The sequence below is a fragment of the Anser cygnoides genome, chromosome 17 (genome assembly GCF_040182565.1).
Source record: "Anser cygnoides isolate HZ-2024a breed goose chromosome 17, Taihu_goose_T2T_genome, whole genome shotgun sequence".
NCBI lineage: Eukaryota > Metazoa > Chordata > Aves > Anseriformes > Anatidae > Anser > Anser cygnoides.
The window spans coordinates 8,981,968-9,003,255 of NC_089889.1; the positions used below are offsets into that span (position 1 = coordinate 8,981,968).

Here is a 21,288-nt window from a genome sequence, read left to right on the forward strand (position 1 = left end):
AAGTATAGAAGTCTCAAAGCATGCTTTTCTGCTCTAAGTAGTTCAAAAATGATTTAAAAATCCATTAACAGAAATTACCATTACTTATTCTTTGACTATATTACGTTCCATTAATTTCATCCTGCCTATGAAGAAAAAATAACATTTTTCATTTTTTCTTCATTCAGACAGATTTAGACCTCAAATCCATAAATACCTTAAGAAGAACAGCTCAAGTTATAAAAGCACCCATCCAGCAACCTACATGTTCTGAGACTTAAGAAACAAATACTAAGTGGGAAAATAATCACACTTATAAAATGAGCACAGAAACCCACACTATGTTTGGATTTTAAAGATTTTATTCTGCTACTACAAAAAAACGCATCTTAAGAACATCGCTGAGATTTGCTAACATAGAGGTTCTCTCTTTAGAAACAGCTTACTAACAGGCATTTAAAAAGCCAAAGCATTTGCTGAGATTACCTCTGTACTACACTAATCCATCTGTGATACAATCTACAGATTCAGAAATGGCTAAACACGAACAACTCACCTGTCTACTCAAAGGGAAACAGACTCACTGACTAAATAAATGTTTTGTGACATTTCTAACGTATGTTTGTTTGCATATGACCTTAACTAGCCTATTTTTGTTCTGTAATAGAGATAAAGATCTTAAACCCTTTTTGGATTTCAGCAAAGCTTTTGATACCATTTCTCACAGAATCCTTCTAGATAAAATGTCCAGAATACAGCTAGACAAGTACACAATGAGATGGCTTAACAATTGGATGATGGGTCAGGCTTAAAGGGTTATAACAAATGGGGTTACATCAGGCTAGTGGCCAGTCACTAGTGGGGTACCCCAGGGCTCCATTATAGGGCCAGTTCTCTTCTGTGTCTTTATAAATGACCTGGATGCACAACTCACTACTGTGGTGAAGTTTGGGCAAAAAAAAAAAACAACACACACCAACTTGATAACACAATTAAAGCTAGATTTCAAATACGAGAGGTCTTAATGAACCTCCATGTAGTATTGTTGGGTTCCTTGATCTTCTGCTGTGATAGCAACTGATAACTACAGTATAAATAAAACTGTCCAAGTAGACCTTGGTTATTAAACAGCTGTTGAAAACAAAACAATCCCTCACACCATTAGATTAGAACTGACCATGTATGAACCACAGCTATTTCCATGACAATGCTTTCTTGGCAGGTATATAAACGTCCCCCACAACCACACATGCGCACATACAATAAAATATTATTAGCCCGTACCTACACAGAGTAATACTTTTAATAGACAAAAGAGAACTAGGAATAAGTCCTGTCAATAAGCAAATAACAGTTATGTTAGCTCCATTACATTTAAATCAATACGTGTTATTATTGCTTTGCAAAATGGAAGATAACTAAATTGTCACCAAATAATAGTAAAACACAGATCTGGAATGGGTTGGGCAGTGCTGCAGTGCGATGCCTTTAAGTATCTGCATAAAATAAGAAAGCACATTTAACCTGACTGAGATCTTGAAGATAAAATGCAAGTGAAACAATAGCGGGAAAGCCAACAACAAGGGGTGCTAGAATAATATATTACAGCTGTTAAACCTAGTGCTTTCCTGAAAGGAAAAAGAAATGCAATAAAAACAAACTGTATTTTATCGTCCTAACAATGAAACAGCATTTTGCTTCTTCAAATCTCAATTTTATTGGCCTCAGAGGATTCTGTGTTCTTAAAGATTAGCCTTCCCATGGGAAATTAAAAAAAAGTCAAAATATTAGTTCCCCTCTCATGAAGTCATTCTTTTGAGCAGGTTTCCTTAGCAGCCTTGCATGGCACAGCTTGTGAAACTCCCTTGCATTTCTTCCCACTCAAGAGTTTTAAAAAATAACTTTGAATTCCAGAAAGACCAAACAGGAATTACTCCAAGCTGGGTTTCCTTTGCAAGCACCACAAACTGATTTTGCTGCTTAGTCCAAAGCAGCAAAACAAAAACATTTTACTTTAGATTGACGGCCAAATGGCAGAGAGATCTTAAAAAAAAAAATAAAAAAAATACTTCAAGCTGCGTCAGCAAAGCAGGATTTAGATTCTTATTCTTGATTAGAGATTCTGTTAGCAGAGACGCTTTGAGTTAGAACAATATACAGTAGCTAGACTTTCAAAGCTTTGGAACCACATTATACATTTGACTTAGTATAAACTCAGTTTCTTGAATGACCTTTACCAGCAGAACAAAAATAACGAAGACTGTTGTTTACCTGTTTCCTAACCGCTCCCTCAGACTACAGTGAAAGTGCTGTTGATTTCATTAGTTAGCCCATGCATAAGTGTGGCTTGGTGTAAGCAGAGACTGTTTTAAAGACTAGTTAACTAAAAGTAACTTTGCTTTAAACTAGAAGGAACTAGACACAGATTAGCACAGAATATGTTCAAGAGAGGCTGCTTTTAAATTAACCTGTTCATCAAAGGCTGTAAATTGTAATTCAGCTCCATACTCCACAATAAACAAGCACTGAAAACCCTCAATATAAGTTCAGTTACAAAACTGTACCAACTCCAAATTCACATCAGGAAATGCATTTGCCTGCACTACTGACATGTTGTAGCTAAAACCCTGTGTTAACAACCCACAGAAGCAAATGTTTAACAGCATGTGCACTCTACTGTGCTTGACCCTGAGACCAACAAGCAGCAGATAAAAGAAGCACAGAAGAAAAACTCAAGATAATTACAGCAAGCAACAAAACCTAGTAAGATTAAGTTCCTCTTCATTTCACCTAAGAACTGTTTTTGTGAAAGATGAATGCAGTTAGAAGCCATTTTATATCAACTTATTTTAGGCATTTGAACTGACACAAAGCAGAACATTCAGCATTCCCAGTGAACTATATTGTCAAATATTTCTTTAATGTTCACTTAAATGCCTGCTTCAACTCTTTCAACATCATTCTGTTACCAAATGCTGAACCGGAAAATCAGTACCTATGAAAACTGAGCTTGAAGTACACCGCTGAAAGATCAAATACAATTTTATAAGTAGCAGCAGCTCCATGAACAGTATTGATATCAGATGAAAATCTTTCACCAAGTCAGTATAACCACAGGAAAAAAAAAGGGAAAAAAAAGAGAAAGACAGCATAAGCAGCCACACATCTGCTTTGTTATTTCCCTATGAGTGACGTCCCTATAGAGTTCTTTCAATTTGTCCACAGTACCTGTTATTTCCCCATGGCATTTGTAGAAGAATGAAATAAAAGCCCAGGAGCCTGGGCAGAATTTCTTTCAGCAAGACCTAAAGATCCTTTTTAAGTCAATGAATGTTTTTTGTTTGTTTGTTTGTTTTCCTTCCCTCCACCTAGTTCATCATAAAGCTGGTTGCATTCATATAAACACCTCTGCCCCTTCAGTGAATGTTTGTTTATGGTGCAGACAAGGTTCATACAGCCACAGCTGACCCCATTTTAAATTCTCTCAAAGACAGCGGATATATTAATTTTTGAGGCAAGGTTTGTTACATCACCAAGCTGTATACAAACACAACAGGAACACTAGCAGTACCTTACTTTGCTAAATTATGGTTGCTTACAAGTCTACACAAACCATAGTCACACCTTTCACTGTGGCACTGCTCCTCTCCAAAAAGAAAAGCCCTCTAAATTTAGGCTGAATTCAGTTCAGCTAGTGTGCTCTTTTGTAAGGATATCTATCTATACTATTTTCTCAGTTAAAATAAAGCTGTACTTCCTTAAAACCAAAATAAAAACAAACAAGACACAAACCAGAAAAATACCCCCATACAAAAGCACTTGGAATAAAGATCAAACAACCATTCTAAAGAACTACTGGAAGCCAGAGGATCACAATCTAAATATTAGCCATGGACCCCATCAGAATCAAAAAGTGGTAGTACAAAAATGCATTTTAAAAAAATAATATAAAAGATTAAGGCAATCTTACCATTAAAAAAAGTTTGCATAATCTGATACAAAATGCAAATGGCACTTTAGAAGTAATGATTATCTTTATACCCAAAACATAAGTTACTAAATATGTAAAAACTCAGAAGGTATCATTTTGCTTTGTAGGTTTCAAGTCTGTTACACTGATTGCTCTGCTTTTTAGTCAATAAACCTGAAAAATGCTCACGATCAATAAATTTTACTGATCCACCTTATGTGAACAGATAGCCTACTAGAAAAAATGCACACAAGAACACCCACATTTTGATAACAATGGAGCTAGAGAAAGCATCCTGCTAGTAAATCAGCCAACTATCCTACCTCTGTATTACTGTTCTCATTTGTATCATGGGTGCACTTACTAAGAAAATTTCCAGACACCCCAACTTAACTATGTTTTTAGTATAAACCATACAGCATAGCTAGAGCACACAAACCAAGTCTCTTTTGGATAAAATTAAATCTGAAGATATACTCTTAAAACATACTTATCACACTCCCATCACTAATGGGCATGCAGTCCACTGGACTAAATTAGGACTAGTCTGAAACAACATCTGCACTACATGTATTTCAGAATGATTCAAGTCCTCACTACAAATGGTTTCGTTCAAAAAGCCTTCCCTACTGGGGTACTCTGCTTGCTAGGATAGACAAAGCCAAGAACATACAGATTCTTATCATGTGTAACTGGTAAAGTGCATCCAACTTCAGAGAAGATTTCCCACCCCAGGCGTTTTGAAGATTAGTTCCTTGGCCAGTATCATTCACCTCTCTTTGGTCTGAATTTGCTTTATACTTGGCTTTAACATTGTATGGGTCACATTGTTTTCACGATGAAGTGTTAGACCTACTCTTCTCTTCAGCCTCTCTCTCTCCTTCAGTGTCAGTGTGTCGGCCTTGGCAATCACAGGGACAATGTTGACTTTTCCATGAAGAGCCTTCATGAATTCTACATCTAATGGTTTCAGCCTGCCAACAAGTGGAAAAAAAATAATAAAATAAAATAAACTGCAGTGGAATTTGTTTGCTCTGGATTTATAAAAATCAAGTAATATATTAGAAACGATTTATTTCAAAGTATCTACATAAATAGTATGCCCAGAATAAATTAAACCAGAGCACTTGGTTATTAGGTTGGTTGAATTGCAATTAATATTATCACTATAAGATAAATTCAGTAAGCTCTTACTGTACTGTAAGCTCTTACATTTCCGGGCGATAAACAATGTAATACTGTCTGCTTCAAAACAATATTAAATGCCAAAAAGGGGACAAAGCAGAGGAGAGTGTTAATCCCCCAAGACCATTTTAATTGCACTGGCTAACTGACTGTGGGAAGTAACTCAGTTAACATAAAAGTTTTCATTTCAAGTAATGAAGACTTATGAACATTAACACCCTAAAATACAAGAGGTTTTTCTTACCCATGTCCAAAGGGAGAGATGAAGTAAAAACAGCAGTGGACCCTGTTGTCTACAATGTGTCGTCTGTTTAGACCACTCTCATCATGAAGGTATCTTTCAAACTGGTTGTCAATGTACTGGATAATTGTTTTGAAGCTGTGGTATGGAAGGGGAAAAAAAAGAATCATCTTAAATCAGGTTTAAAACAACAAGAAATGAATTATGCAAAGATAAGAACAGATAGGAGAGCATGATTATGCTTTTAAGACCTTTGCTGTTGCAAAAATTCAACTTTGTACTATTATATCTACTACCGAAGAAAAGCATTTTGATATACAAAAAGGTATTTTCATATCAGCCACCGAGTGTCTATTTATGCCTAAAACTACTTTCAGGTGTTACTCAGTCCACCTGGACAAAAAATTCAAGTGCAAGCTCAGAAAAAAAGCACTCAGTGGTGAGACAGCAGACAGTAATAAAGAACTGTCTACTTTTTTCTGGGGATAGGTGGTGAGTATTTGTTTTTAAACCAGCTGAAAAATGACATATCCCGGATATCCTCTTGCTTTACAACCCTGACCTAGAGCTAGGTTTCTATAGTTACTTATGAAAATTCTAACATTCTAATCTATTTGAGTTAAACACAAATACATTTGAAAGTCATGCACCAAAGTATCACATGATCTAGGCTATTTTTATTACCTAACAGAACCCTTTTCTGTTGGCAAAGAAACATAATTCCTACTTAGTTCAAAGCAAATTAAAATACGCTCTGCAAAGAAGTAAAGGAACGCAAAATTTGATCATATAGATTAATCAGATACAAAGAACAGTGACTAGAGACAGAAAATAAAATATGATGCAGTACTAAGAGGCTTGTTTTAAGATATTCCAGAGCATGTAGACACCTGCAAACAACATTAATACAAAAGGACACTTTATATTAAGTACTGCAGGGGAAGGAAAATGAACACACTGATGCAGATAAGATTAGGCAGATAACTGTGTGTCATGAGCATATCTTAAACTACTTGGTGGGGGGGGGAAAGTGAGCAGAAAGCTTACGTTGAAAAATATTAGTGTTGTTGGGAAATTGTAAATTTGAGTCGAGAAATTTAAGAAGTAAACAAACAAGAGAGCATAAAAAGAATTATTAATCAGGAAAACAAACACAAAATGTTGGCAATTACTGTGACAGGCAGAGAATTCCGACCCCGGGGTGTGTGGCATTACTGAATATAATGAAATAAACTACGAGCCATGATGGAAGAGATCCTGAAGGGAATTCGATTTTCCAAATCTGAGTAAGCTTTTGGATCTGGGAGGAATATATATATTTATTCTACTATGGATTTATACCCACACACATTTGTATCTTTGCAAAATGTGCACCGTTTTAATTCATGCTACAGAAGAAGACAACACAGCAAAATGTGGAGCTGTTTTTTGACCTTTGTGCTACTCAAGCCTTTAAGAACTAGCATCTTAATATTTGTGTGTGTTGGAAAAGGACAACATGTTTTATGTTCCTGTTGATCTTTAGATACAATCCTTTTAGCTGGTGAAAGGTAACAAGACTGAAGACGTACAAATATTAGGACAGAAACCAAGCACAAACAATGGGAAAGCAACTATCACACATTTCTCTGGCAATGTAATCAGTTTACGTGCAGTTTTCTAGTTCTAACAGCTATAATTTTCCCTATAAATATGGTGTCAGTGTCCTGTACCTCCTGACTTCCGGGAAACACCTGGCTTATACCACTGTGCTATCATTACTTCAGAGATAGCACATCCTGTATTATAACAGCAAACAACATAACCATTGCATTTAAGAAGCCCATTGGGGGAAAATGAACAATATTACCAAGCTGCCAAAACCCACAAAATACAACTTAACATAAGCCAGTAAAAAAGACAAAAGATAAATAAATAGTTAGCAGCAGCCAGAAAGCAGCATCAAAAATGACCTGGGATGCTGCAACAAAGACAAAACAAGGCATATCATCACCACTATCTAATAAGTTGATCTGCAGATTTATTTTTTTTTGTCAGCCACCATTTTGATGGCAGATTTAATCCCAAATCTGTGCATGAAGCTTCTCCCTCCCCACCTTAAATCATTTCTCTCCAGTCTGATGAAAGACATTACTTCAAGAACATATTTCTCTTATGATCCCAAAGTACATGGAATACCCATTCTGTGCTTCAATCCTCCCACCATTAAGAATTTTGCTATTTTCCAGACTTTTTTTAAGCCTATTTTATGGATTTGATACAACACATTCAGTGGTAACTCATTCCCCATTCCAGTACTGCTATGGTTCCAATCCAGGCCACCCATCCAATAATCTCCCAACCACTACCAGCACTTCTTCTGTGATAAAGAGCACATAAAAACTGACCTCCAGCTCCCACCCTTGAAAGTCAAACCCTGATAGGAAACTTACTCAGAAGAAAAATATTTTGAAGCTGTATTAGTTTATTGCTGCCTCCTAGAGGTATTGTGCCAGTTTGATTTGCCAGTTCAAAAAATAACCTCAGGAAAATTCATCACCCTAACAAATGGGTAGTCTGCATAAATTGCAGCTTTCAAAAAAAAGTTTTATGAAATTTGAACTGGGATCAGCACCATCTACTGGTTAACAACCGCAGCAAATGTTCCTAAACAAAAACACAAGTTTAACAACACAAGCCTGCTGCTTCCTCTGAAAGAAGGTACTTGCATACGGTTAGTCTTGATTATAGTTTGAACAAGGAGTCTATCATCCATCCAAGTTCCTCTGACATGCTGTAAAGAACAGAGTTTGTCAAAATGACATGCACCACAGCCCAGTTAAAGTCTCTATACGTTACACAAGAATATGGGACTAGAGAGAGAAATCCAACATTAACTGCATATTTCTATTTTGCATTCCGTAAGTAATGCTTGTTCCTGTAATGTATTTTGATGATTAAGAATTGTTACAGAAAATAAGTATAAAACACCAAGTTATTCTACTGGGTCTGAATCATCACGGAATGACTTCTACTTAGCAAGCCTCCAAAAAGAAAAACTCTGAACACGCACGTCTCTAAGAAACATCTTACCAGAATAAACAAAGGGCATTAGAACACAATCAACAGGAAGAGCTCTATGTAACACAATGCATGGGCTGCTGAGCTCTTAGCTCCAGCGGAAGGAAGCTCTAGTCGACAGTGCACAAAAGAAGCAAGACCATACTACAGTCCAGAAAGATGTCTTACTGTTACTCTAAAAGTTTCATTATTTTTAACTTAATAACATTGGAAAAGTGGAAGAAAAATAAAGAACCCGCTACAGCTTCACTCTCAAACTGTGATTTAATATATTTCACACTAATGCAAATACCATTAAATAAATTTATTTCCTTAATTTTTGCTGTGTTTCTACTGTATGCCATAGAAAGAAATGAAAAATCATGTCTGATAAACATGTTATTCACTCTGCTCTGGCTACTGCGGTATCCTGTCAAAAAAAAGCTAAAAAAACACAAACATCTACAATGCTAATAAAATGTTTCATAATCATCTACATGCCTCCTTTCCAGTCCTTAACTTAAATTGAAAAACTCTTATTATACCACTGTTAACTTAACACTCCCTTTCTATACATAGTAACACCATTTGGCTTAGTATTCCAACCACCAAAATAAATGTCAACAAAAATAAAAGGCTATGCAAAATAATTATTGTTAGAACTTCCTCAAAGACAAACACATGGCAATTCAAATCTTAGCTTCTAGTTGCACTGGAATAATTCAGGCTTCCCAGTAAGTGTATTAATACATTTCATTTTATTTGAAAAAAATTTACAACAAAACCAGTCTTCTCTTAAAAAGTGTATGGTGATTTGGAACTTAGAGTTGTGAACAAACTTATTAATTCTAACCTATGTTACAAACTGCCTGGTTCCTTCATTGCTTTTTTGCCATTTTCTCTCTTCATGATCATTATACTAAAGCAATTGTGTACGTTGTCCAATGCATCTGCACACACTTAGTTCAGCCGTTAAAGACCATCAGTAATATTTAGGCCAGAGAGAGATAAGTAGTAACTGCATCATAAATAAAATTCAGTTCTACCTAAATTGCTAGAAGTACAACACAAAGAAGAGGGAAAAGTACTTATCTTCCTTACACAGGAAGTAAAAGACAAAGTTTCTCTCCAGCAGAATTCTGTCCAACCAGACAGGCTACGGAGGCAAAGAGTTAACTGCAGCTGTCACAGAGAACCTTACTGTAGGAAAACCATCAATTTTGAAGGGAAAATCCTATATAGCCTAGGGAACATTAACAAAACCTTTTTTAAAAAAAGTGGGTAGAAAATTAAAACAGGAAGTTTTATTAAGTAATACAGTTTTCCTAGATCTGTATTTGATGCAACAACAACAACAAAGTTAGAGAAACTTGGTTTTAAAGCTCTCTCAAATTAAATGATTTTGCCAGTTATAATATGAAGTTGAACATCCAGAGTGTCTAGGAGTGCTTAGAAAATTGTGCTTAAATGCAAGAAATCTATAGAGATACTCAGACATGAATTCAAGGTAATACTGCATTAACGTTAAGAATGATGAACCTGTTGCTTCCTTTCAGTACATCACAGTTCTCCAAGACCACCACCTTGAATCACTTAAGTACAGATGGACAGACAAAGTTGAGAAGTGTTTGTGTAAGATACAAACTACCGAGCAAAGCAGTATTTACACACATACCAGTCCTGGCTGTTAATGGCATCTCCATATCCTGGTGTGTCTACTACTGTTAAACGCAGTTTCACCCCTCGCTCCTCTATCTCTACTGTAGAAGCTTCGATTTGAACTGTTCTCTCTATTTTCTCTAAAATAAAGGAACATTTTAATTGTTATTATGTCTATCAGTGCTGCAGAAAGCCCTGCAGGAGAGAATAATAGAGAAGGAAATGCAATTCCTGTATTGTAACCTACGCAACATAGAATACCTTAAAGAAAAAGGTTAATCAAAATTTAACACCATTTCTTTGTTAAAAAAAAAAAAGAGAACGCAAAAATAGATTTATTCATGATAAAATGCAAAATTAAATACTCAGAGAAGCACGCTAGCTTCTTTGTCAAAAGGCATTTACACCTCTAATTGGGATTTTTAGACATTACAGGTGAAAAACATTAGAGGAAATAGGGATTAGAGTAAAACCATGTTTAGGTACATTGACACCTACAAGTGTTCTTATTAAGAAGCAACAACAAAACAAATTGATGAAGAAACAGTAAAAAATGAGTCTTTGAAAGGAAATTAAAACGAGAAAGTGACATCTCAAAAGGCTGCAATTGGGAGAATTAAAACACATTAAGATAGTGTGAAGAAAGGGTCTCGTGGGTGAAGACCATCAGAATGAAGCAGTGCTAGCTGGAAGAACATGAGATTTCATAGGGTTAGACGTATGTGCTGGAGGAACTGCAAAACCACATTTACCTGCTGCTCCAGGAATATAACGTTCTGGATAAAGATCAGTCAGGAACAGACTATTAATTAAAGTGGATTTTCCCAAGCCAGACTCACCTGTAAATAAAATAATTCAAGTTATTAAGCATATACACCTTTTACTCCAGGCTTTTTAAAGTACCTCCTCTTTCCCAAACCCATATTAGAGAGGAAAAATAATTTGTTCATCAGGATCCACCCTAGCTTTGAGATAAAAACATCAAAGGTTCGGCTAAGCAGTTTTTAAAACACAGGAAAAACAAGCTTTTAGTGTTTTTATAAATATTACATGAAAATGCTAAGCTTACTGTAACAGATTTCATAATAAAATCTGAAAAGTCATACAGCACTTTAACCACATAGATCTAGAGATAGCTGGCTTACTTCATGGAAATAAAGGTTGTTTTTTGTTTGTTTGTTTGTTTAAGCTTAAGAAATCAGGACCTGTAGCTTTTCTGTTGGAAGTTTCTGTGATATTTAAGGTTTTCCTAACCTAGAAATTGAAGATGAAACATTGTTAGGAAGGCAAATAAATAAAGCAATACCAAATTTACAGTAGAGCTTTGCACCCTCGAGGTTAGGCTAAATACATCCTATGAAATATGAAACAAAAAAAAATTATAAGAAAATCACTCAAAATTCTCTTGAGAAGTTCCATCATTCTATAATTTCAGGTCATGTAATTTTTGCCCTATATCAAAGTAGTAAAGTTAAACCTGTAAATGTAATCACTAAATCTGAATTTCAAAAAGTTACTTTATCTTTCCTAACACAAGGAATCAGAGCAATCAGCGTTTAGAACAATTGGCCATGTTATTTTAGATTCTACTAACCCAACCTGAGAGACGGAGAAATTGTCTGTAACTAACATCAGACTACATTAAATAAAAAAACTCCACTCATCTCAAATTACCTATTTATCTTACAGACATTGCTAAATGCTCTGTCACCAAGTAATCCCAAACAGTACAACAGAGCATGCAGAATAAGAAGGAAGCATTATGCATCTCTTCTCATCTTCATTTTTCAATAACATGCAATTCCAAGGTAACTACTACTACAAAATGAAAGGTAGTATATTGTACTCCCTTTGCATTCGTATAACACTAAACAGATTTTATGCAAGTACAGCACTTAAATCGGCTTTGTGTCTAAAGGTCCTTCCATCAAAGACTCCTCCTACAGGTGCTCACTCATGGAACAGACAAATTAAATGTTTATTTATGATATCAGAATGAGTCAGTATAGAACAGTAGAAAACACAAGAACAGCATCACCATGTCAACAGAAAGGCATTCATGATGTGCATTCATGACTTCAGTGTGGAAATGGAAGTCAAATAAAGACTAAGCAACTATCCCTAACATCTGATGATGAGTCAAGAATACAAGAATGTCCTGTTGGCTCAAAGTCATCTTCTTTAATCACTACAAATACTCCCTTTAACATTACCAAACAGAGATTTAACTAGATAGAGTACAGAGGTTTGAAGCTTTTTAATTCTGTATGCCAGCAAATTGCTACCTAGGAACACATACTTGTCTATGTGTTGGTTTTTTTTTCTCCTTGTTTAACAGTCAAAAAATATATAAACACGTGACTTACCAACCACCATCAGTGTGAACTCAAAGCCCTTCTTCACAGATTTCCTGTGGACCTGGTTGGGCAGATTAGCAAATCCCACATAGCCTGCTCCGTCAGAAAACTGACAAGACAAAGAGAAGTTGAATACAAATGAGACCCTCTTCCCCTCAAAAAAGTTGAAACAGAGTTCATGCGATCCTATACCATAAATTGCACAGGAGCAAAGCACACAGAGCACATGGAGTACATAGCAAAACAGAAAACAAAACAATTTTTTGCTGTTGTAGCAAGGCAGACCATAAAACGGGTCCATTTACCAAGCAGTCTGACGGTGTTAGAAATCTGATAAAGAACCTTGGGCTACCCATAAGCAGAAGTCTCCCGTTGGGTAAATATATATATATATAGGCAAAATATAAATACACACACAAATTTGCAAGAGCATACTTCTATAATCTAAAGCTGTAAATAAACAAAGGAACAAAAAAACTATGACACAAACATTTTAAGCCAGAGGGCAAAAAATGTCTGTTCAAATTTGTTATCTGCTGCTACTATCACCTATAATAAATAATGCGTACACTCGTGTAGAAAAACAAGAACACTGTAGTAACACAGAGATAACCAAGATACAATCACACATCCACCTTCTGCTTGTTAACCTGTTCACCTATCTTCATAACGCTTAACTTCTAACACAAAAGCAGGAAAAAGAAATGTGCCTGAAAAAACTTATCAAATAAGAGATCTGAGCCATAAAAATGGCAGTCTGTTTCACCATCTGTTATAAATTGACTGAATATCTAATATGAGCCTAAAAAAGAACTGCAGCCACTTGATTTAAGGACATACGAGCTAGCTGTAACCAAATGTTTCTTCATAAATGAGCTTAGGAAGAAAACAATTCTTACGCAATGCCATACGTCCAATGGGGGTGGAGGGGAAGTCACTTAAAAGCCAATTAGTTTTTTCTAGCAATCCTTTTAAAACCCACTCAGATGAGCAAAAATACTAGAAATAAAGGATTGTAAAATGAAATTTCTTGAGGTAAAGGCATCACTTTAAATATGCAAGCAAGCACTGAATGCATGGCAAATATCCAAAAGCATATTACTAGAATCACATATAAGCATGGTTTTCATTAAGTAGTTATTTTTACAAAATGGATCTGAAGCATTAAGGTATCATCTATTTACTGTTTTAACACTTCAGTAAAATCACAAGTATTTTCAGAAGTTGAATAGGTTCACAACACAGAATTTTGGCTATGCAGTCATCTCTTTACCTTTACTTTTTCACCTGACTGAGACATGTTTCGTCACTCCAAGTTTCAGACACTGGAAAATAAAATTCAGAGTACAGATTAGGTGACCTGAAGATTACTTTTATTTTAATTTTAAACTGATTACTTGCATATAATCACAGCATTTTGTTTCAGTAGAATGAATTGTTATGCTGAGAGAGATATGCTGCAGAGTAAGTAAGCCATAATCAAAATGGCTGCTTCTGTGAAGCTACTCAGACAAAAGAAACTATGCAGGATTATCAAAAACAGAACACTTCATTTAAATACTTGTTTTTTAAGAGCAAAAAGTCTCCTCAAAAACTCAAAATATTAAAATTCAGTATCCTTAAAGAAGTTTCATCCATCCTGTCTTTAAAGGAAAACCATCTACTGAAAGCTAATGCTGAATATGCATTCATCCTACAGATGTTTGGTTTGTTTGTAAGTTTACTGTGGTGAAGCTAATAAAACTTAATTCAAATATTCTGCTCCCAACCCTCTATGCAGAATAGCACAAGAAGGTTCTTTTTCCTTTCATTTTCACCCTTTCTACAAATGAATTATATTTTTCCTTAAAGTTTCTTTGGTTTACAAATAGCTTAACAGAACTGTGGTCCAAAAAGTAACATTTGAAAACTGCAATCACGTATAAAAATGCTCCAGAGAACATGACACCTATTGGCTTTCCAGGTGAAGGTTTTAACATTACTTAAGTCACTTCAAATTTATTTCTCTAAACTTTAACCAAACACTGGAGAACTCTGGCATTTGGCTAATCCACACTGGACATGCAAATTCACCCTGACCTGAAGGGCCACCAAAGGTATTTGTACTTTAGTTTCAGACATCAAGAAAAGCTGGGTTTTGGCAAGCCTTTATCTTTTTTACTCGAGGCCGAGGCGGTTAGTTGTGCTATAGATTAGTTATCACGGCAATAGTGAGGCCCTTTGATTTAGAGTAGCCAGAGAACACTGACAGGAAATGAAGAAGTGGAAGGAGCACTTCACAGCTTGGTTTGTTGACAACACAGCTCTTGGCCTGGAAAGCAGGGAAGTGACCTATGCAGGCACCTGTGTGTTCAGACATAAATGCTTTCCTGTTGGGCAGCAGCAGTCGTTCTAGCAGGATATGGTACGGGTTCTGACAACAGCCGCTTGACAGTCAAACCCTCGTACAGAAGTACCAAGCTTTGGACTAAAGGAAGAGTCAAAGTTAGCAAAATTGCTACTTGGAGTTTTAAAGAAAGCATGTCTTCAGCTCACACACATTTAATTCGCCCTGAAGCAGGCATTTCAAATCTTGCCAGTTGTGTAGACACCTGCCACCATGTAAGCAAGGATTTTTTTTTTTCCCTCCTCCAACTACTTTCTCCATATTCCCAGTTCATTTGCTTGCTAATGAAAGCCTAAGACATCCACCACTAGGAAAACAGGAGGTCTTGATCATAATCACCTTCTGACCGCCTCTAATCAGGCGTTCCTCAAAACAGCCTCAAACACCCCTTAAGAATAGCTTTGAAAAAACAGTTTATTTTTCTTTAACCATGACGTAAAGGCTCATGCAGGCCTGCGGCCAACCTGTGATGCAGATCCCTAAGTGCAGTCACAGCTTCATTGACAGATACAACTCATTGCTTTGTCCAAGTTTTGTTTCCACATTTGGAATCCACTGTTGCCGCCTCTGTCCAAAAAATCAGTAACATAATTCAAAAGGCTCAGAGAAGTTCCCAAGTTGTCACCGAGTGTTGACATGGGCAGACCTGGCTGGTTTGCTCACAGCAATGGAAGCAAAGGAGCCACCCAGGGCAGCTGCCGATGGTAAAAGGAAGGAGGGGAGCAACTCAGATTTAGATATGTATGGCAAATTCTCTGACAACTTCAGTTTTAAACTGACAGTATAGTCACATCCATTGCAGCATTAACTCAAGATACATGATTAGAAAGAGTCAAAATTGACAACTGCATTTGAAACACCTGGCTTCAAAATTCATCTGTCATCTCCCAAAATGCTAGATGTACAAGAAATCATTCCACAAACAACTTACGAAGCCTGTTTCCTGTGGGCTTTGTGCCTTGTGGTTGAACCACCCCCTATCTAGTACTACATGAGCTCTGAACAAAGCAGCTCCTTCCAATGCCAGCTTTGGCACTTGTAGCTGCTGCTTGCCCCTGGGTACGGGGGCCTCAGTCTCCTCCCTTCCACCCCTCACCAGCTGCCTGTTTTCCTTCATTCTTAGAAGACTTAAATATGTTTTCTTAACCTTTGAAAAAAAAAAAAAAAAGCCATCTGAGGCTCCCTCGTATCACTAACAAACTGCACCACTGTTACAAACGTGGCCTAATTATGTAGTAAGGGAAAGACCAATGAGTTGATGGACTCAGTCTGCCTTTTTGAAAGCAATTATCAACATCATAAAGTAGCCTTCCTGCAACCGGCACTTTTGGAAGTAGTCAAAACAGAGAAGTCAGGTAATAAATATACTTGAAAATTGAACCCACATGAACCTTTGCTTTCCCGAATGATCAATTTTCCCACAAACTACCAACCATAGGCCTAACATAACAGCCTAAGCTATGAAATGAGCTATTACCCTTACTTGCATAAAAATTATTAATGGAATAGTTATAACCTAAACTCAGTCACCTACAAGAATGATTTAATCTTAAAACTGCCCCAGGCACCTGTATTACCGAGGCACTGCCCTTTCCCAGATCCCACCGGACAAGCTACATTCACCTCGCATCACTCTGGCCAACAGTTGCAAATAGAATTCCTATTCTTCATTGTATCTATGTAATCTTTCACAAAGTACTCTGTAATCATTTGAAGTACAAAATGAAGAGGCATTTACAATCATCTTTCATCAACTCCTAATTTTAAGATACTGCAGTTTGATGAACATACAGGACTTTTGGAAATTAAATTTACAGGTGTTTTTTAAATACCTATAAAATAACTTGAATAAAAAAAAAATCTGTAAAACTAGGAATTAACAAGTTCCCTTCAAAGGTTTTCACATCCTCTTTTATATGGTTCTATTATTAAAGATAGCTTAAAGTAAAGATGATGTACTTATTAGTTTAAGACAATTGGAGCAATTTTCAGTTTAGGTCCTATCCTACAAATGCAACGTGACACCTGCGTGCTGCTGGTTTTACCAACAAAGGATTTGGAATGAATTCGTGTCATGTTATGAACCTCCAGAGTCTTCTGGGAGATCGTAATCTGTTGCACAGGACACTTTTCCTGACTAGTAAATTAGGTTAGAAGGTCTATTTCCTTGTGATTAATGCTTGCACTGAACATCAATCAACAAAACTAAAAGTGAAATGCTGTCTCTGTAATCAGAGAATTAGCTTCAAAAAAGTCTTTTTTCATATCTTCTTATTCTTTCTACCTTTCTAGGCATATTTTTTTCTATCCAAAGGGCTAGGATAGTTCAAGCTGAACAAAAATTCAACTGTCATAAGTACCTATCATTCTTGGAAAAATAAAAAAATAAAAAAAGCTATTCCACAATGCTTAAACGAGGCACTGAGGTTCAAACGACTCCTCAATCCTTCAGCCTCAACATATTTTCTAATTCATAATACTGCCCTCATGAGGTTTTCTAGAAAATTATTCAATCAAGCAACTTCCCTGGAAAACCATGAGCTGTCTTTCTGAAGCCTTATTGTATCATTACAAATCCAAATCTTAGAATCAGCCATTAAACATTGTATGTTACATCTTCTTGCAGCTTGAAATACCTGCAGCACTTACAGCGTCACTTACACGTTCTAACTTCTAATGGATCAGACTGCACAATGCATCAATGACTGCTGAAATCTGTCTGCACATAACTCAGTCAAGCATTAAAATAACATGGGAAGTTGAGTGTCTGACAACGATCCAGATAGTTGCACATCTGATAAATTGTGATGGTTGATATTCCATCAATTCTCCATAACTAAAAAATAATGATTAAGGGAAAACAAGTCACCGCTGTTCTCCTTTCTTTAGATTTTCAAAGGACTATCCCAACTGTTACAAGAAGAACAAAGCAACGTATACAAAGTATTTCAAAAAGACATGCAAAGATAAGATAAATTTTATTAACAAATTCATCAGCAGTGAAACTTTATTTGTAAGTACTCGTAGGTCCCATTTTGCTCTAGCAGAAAAAAAAAAAAAAAAAGGACAGCCAAGCTGGAGTATAAGAATGTTTAACAAATTCAATTTTTAAACAACATTTTAACATTTAACATTTTAAACAACAGATATCACTGTGACATTTCAGTTTGGAGATCAATGAGTTCTTATCCTAAATGCTGTGCTGTTCAACAGTAAGGGCAAGCAGCGGACCACCAAGTCCAGCTGCAGTTGCCTCCCTACAAGTACAGAGGCCCAGGTCATGCCTTCCTACCGTCTTCTGCTAGGAAAATACATTCCAGCGAGAGAGAAAGAAAGGGGAAGGAAAATGGGTCATTTCCTTTGTTCCTGTCAGGATGCAAGAAGTAAACTCTTAGGAACAGGCAGTCTGGGAGTTTCTTAACAGTAGGGAGCACAAAGAAAATGCTATGAAAACCGTACAAGGAGTGCTTCCATATAAGGACATTTAACAACATTTGAAAGTAATCGCTCTGCAGTGACCTTAACCATCTCCACAATCAGAACAGCCTTTCTGATTCATCTAATGAGTCAACTTGCTTTTCATCTGAGATTATATAACTTTGATTCCCTTTTAAAAGAAAGTATAAAATAACCTAATACTGAACCACAGAAAGCAGTAACAACTTCAGTAGGTTTCTGAGTGCTGAAAACAGCTTCAACAACACCAGCTTTCTGAAGCCACATTTTCAGACTTAAAGCAGACAGAGGAATAAGAAGAATATCTCAATAAAATATCACAGGCTGGTTTCTCTCTTATCACAAAAGCCCACAAAAGAAATGGCACAGCCGAGTACTGAGACACATTTAAAATAAATAAAGGATCTCAAACTTCTCCAAGTGTCTTACGTAGAAAGAAAAGTTACGCAAAAGTTAAAAATTTTCTCACTGTATTCTAAACTGGAAACAGGGGTATTCAAATACAAAGCAGTTAACTTTTTTGTCGCTTATGTTACCAATCTTGCATGAATCGCCCAATTCTATCAAACAACTGTGGGTGCAGCAGTTCCACCATACTTTGTTTGCAGCACATCCTCACCTCTGTGACTGAAAACCCCCTCTCAGAAGCTGGAATGAGAAGTGCTCACTCCCTCTCTGCCAACAACCCCCGACAATGCCTTTTTCCTCCTTCGAAACAGTTGCTACCCAGGGAATCAATCCTCTTTTACACAGAGGCAATTTAATTACATTCTGCTCTGCCCTTACTCAGGAAAATGACTGTATCACTTCACCAACCACAGAGTCCAGAATGTAACAGCATATGGATAAACAACCAAAAACCCAACTATAGCACTTGCAGGTAGACCAACTCAAGTGTATGTCACTGCTTTGTCTGTCAATCCAGATTCAGTGTTCAGAAGTTCTACAGACTTTTATTTTTGATAATGTTTGAATCAATGACACACAATACTGTTACCTTTGTTATTAGGAATGCAGCACTGTTCAGCAAAACTAGTAACATTTCTATGTCTTTAGAAGTCCCCTTGATGTTAAAACGACCAGTGTAGCATCTTTCACATTGAAAATGCAGTCTGGTACACTGCTGTGACTTCACAGCATGCATACCCCCAGCAAACTGAGGCAAGGATTAAGCAAATAGGAGGAAAGAACATTGCAATAGCTCTGGTCTTAAAAAAAGCAACACATGAATCTAGAGCTGCAAATATTTTATTTAGGGGTCCACTTCAATGTTAACATATTACTCTTGACAATTCACTTTCTTATTGTTATTTCAATTAATTCGGTCCCTTAAGAAGCACCACGGAGACAGTGATACTGCTCACATTAATGATTGGTTTTAGCAATTGTGTGCTTTCTACACAAGCATCTTTTGACAGTGCTTCCCCAGCATTAGTGTATCAGAGGAAAATACCGTAACACAGTCCTGTAAGCCAGAAGGCTTTCTGTGTGAACAAGCTAAATGTATTAGCCACGATCACTCAGCAGGACACAAGCAGCTCTGCCTCACACCCACAAAGCTTAACTATAATTGTGCACAGATATTCATTCCGACACTTTTGCTTTTAATACCAAAAAAAAAAAAAAAAGGAACTCTTCCTTTTTGGCAATGTACAAGAAACAGCGATAAGCCAGCACTGCAGGTCACTTCCCAGCGAGGCCCCCAGCACCCCGCCGTCCCTCTCCTCACGCCAGCACTAACCCAGACCGATAGAACACGAAGCACCGTGCCCAGCTGCCGGGGCAGGCTCAGGGGGCCCCGCGCAGCCTGCGCTGTGCCTCAGCACGGCGCTGAGGGGCCGGGCCCGGCCCCCCCGAGGCAGGCCGGCTCTGCCCGGACCGTGCGCGGCGGGGCCCCGGGGCCGGCCTAGGGCCTCCCCTCCGCCCTATCGGCGGCTGCAGGCCGGGCCCGTCCGCTCCGTCGTCCGCCACGGGGCCGCAGGAGCAGGCACCGGAGCGGAGGCGCCCCCCGGCCCCCGCCGCTCACCTCCGCCGGTGCCGGGCTGCCAGGCCGCGATCCGCCACCTCCACCCCTGCGGTCCTCCAGCATCCCACAGGCCCCCGCGGCAGAGCGCCTGCCTACCTCCCGCGCCGCTCTATGGTCCGCGCCCCTCCCGGGGTGGCAGCGAGGCGCGGCCGCGGGACGAGCGAGAGGCGGGCTAGAGCGCCTCCCTGCCTGACGGGCCGCGCTCCTCCGGGCCGCTGTCCGGGCCCTCAGCGGGCTCCCCGGGCCAGTAGCGGCTGTCCCGTGCTCGGGCTGCCCTCCCGCCCTCAATTAATTATTGTTTAATAGTTAAAAATAAAATTAAAAATATCAGCATGGAGCCTAGTAGACCCCCATTTCCCAGAGCTCTCCCAGGCAACCCCCGGTCCTTCTCCCCCAGCACTCGGGGCTGCGCCGCCCTGCCCGTTCCCGTAGCGCACAGCAGCGCCGTTGGGCTGCGGCACCCGAGCGTCTTCTGGGGACTCTGCTCTGAGACACTGATGAGCGGTAGTGGGTGCTGCCTCCGCCCTCGCTCTGATCCATGAGAGGCCCGCTCCAACAGGAGCAGCTCCTAACCCCGCTGGCTTCCCAGAGGAACACACAAACGCTCATCTCAGAGCCACACTGCCAGCGTTACTCCTCTCAGAGGTCGCTACACTCCAGTCGCAGGAGGTGATAGCCCGTGTAAGAGCAGTAAGAACTGAAATCGTACAAGTCTGTCTCGCGACACTAACTTCACATCCTGCAAACATAACGTTTTGGCTTCTGTCTTCAAAACTGCCTCACTCTGGAGCTGTATGTGAGTCAAAGAGTGAAACACAGAGCCCATTTTGCTTAAAATATCCCCTTGTCAAATTGTTTGGCTCCTAGTTCCTCCACAAATACCTTTGGGCTTTCAGATTGCCTCCGTCTGCAGCAGGTTTTAGTGGTAGTCCTTACGGTGGGAAAGCTTTTGGTATGATAGGTATGATAGCCATGATAGCCAGTGGGAAA

General features: G+C 38.2%; 1 protein-coding gene across 2 annotated transcripts in view; it reads right to left on the minus strand.

Moving 5' to 3' along the window:
• LOC106031249 (septin-2) overlaps positions 1-20,578 on the minus strand; it is a 38,847-nt gene extending 18,269 nt beyond the window's left edge. The window contains exons 1-7 of one of the 2 annotated variants that reach the window (XM_048063828.2): positions 20,299-20,446; positions 13,704-13,755; positions 12,440-12,539; positions 10,826-10,912; positions 10,090-10,213; positions 5,379-5,513; positions 4,806-4,923 (exon numbers count right to left, since the gene is read on the minus strand). In XM_048063828.2, coding sequence (XP_047919785.1) covers positions 4,806-4,923; positions 5,379-5,513; positions 10,090-10,213; positions 10,826-10,912; positions 12,440-12,539; positions 13,704-13,730 — 591 coding nt within the window. In that variant the 5' untranslated portion in view covers positions 13,731-13,755; positions 20,299-20,446. Of the gene's footprint in view, positions 1-4,805; positions 4,924-5,378; positions 5,514-10,089; positions 10,214-10,825; positions 10,913-12,439; positions 12,540-13,703; positions 13,756-20,298 lie in introns of both variants that reach the window. The other variant, XM_066979147.1, reaches the window with a different exon arrangement.
• Between the last annotated feature and the right edge of the window lie 710 nt (positions 20,579-21,288).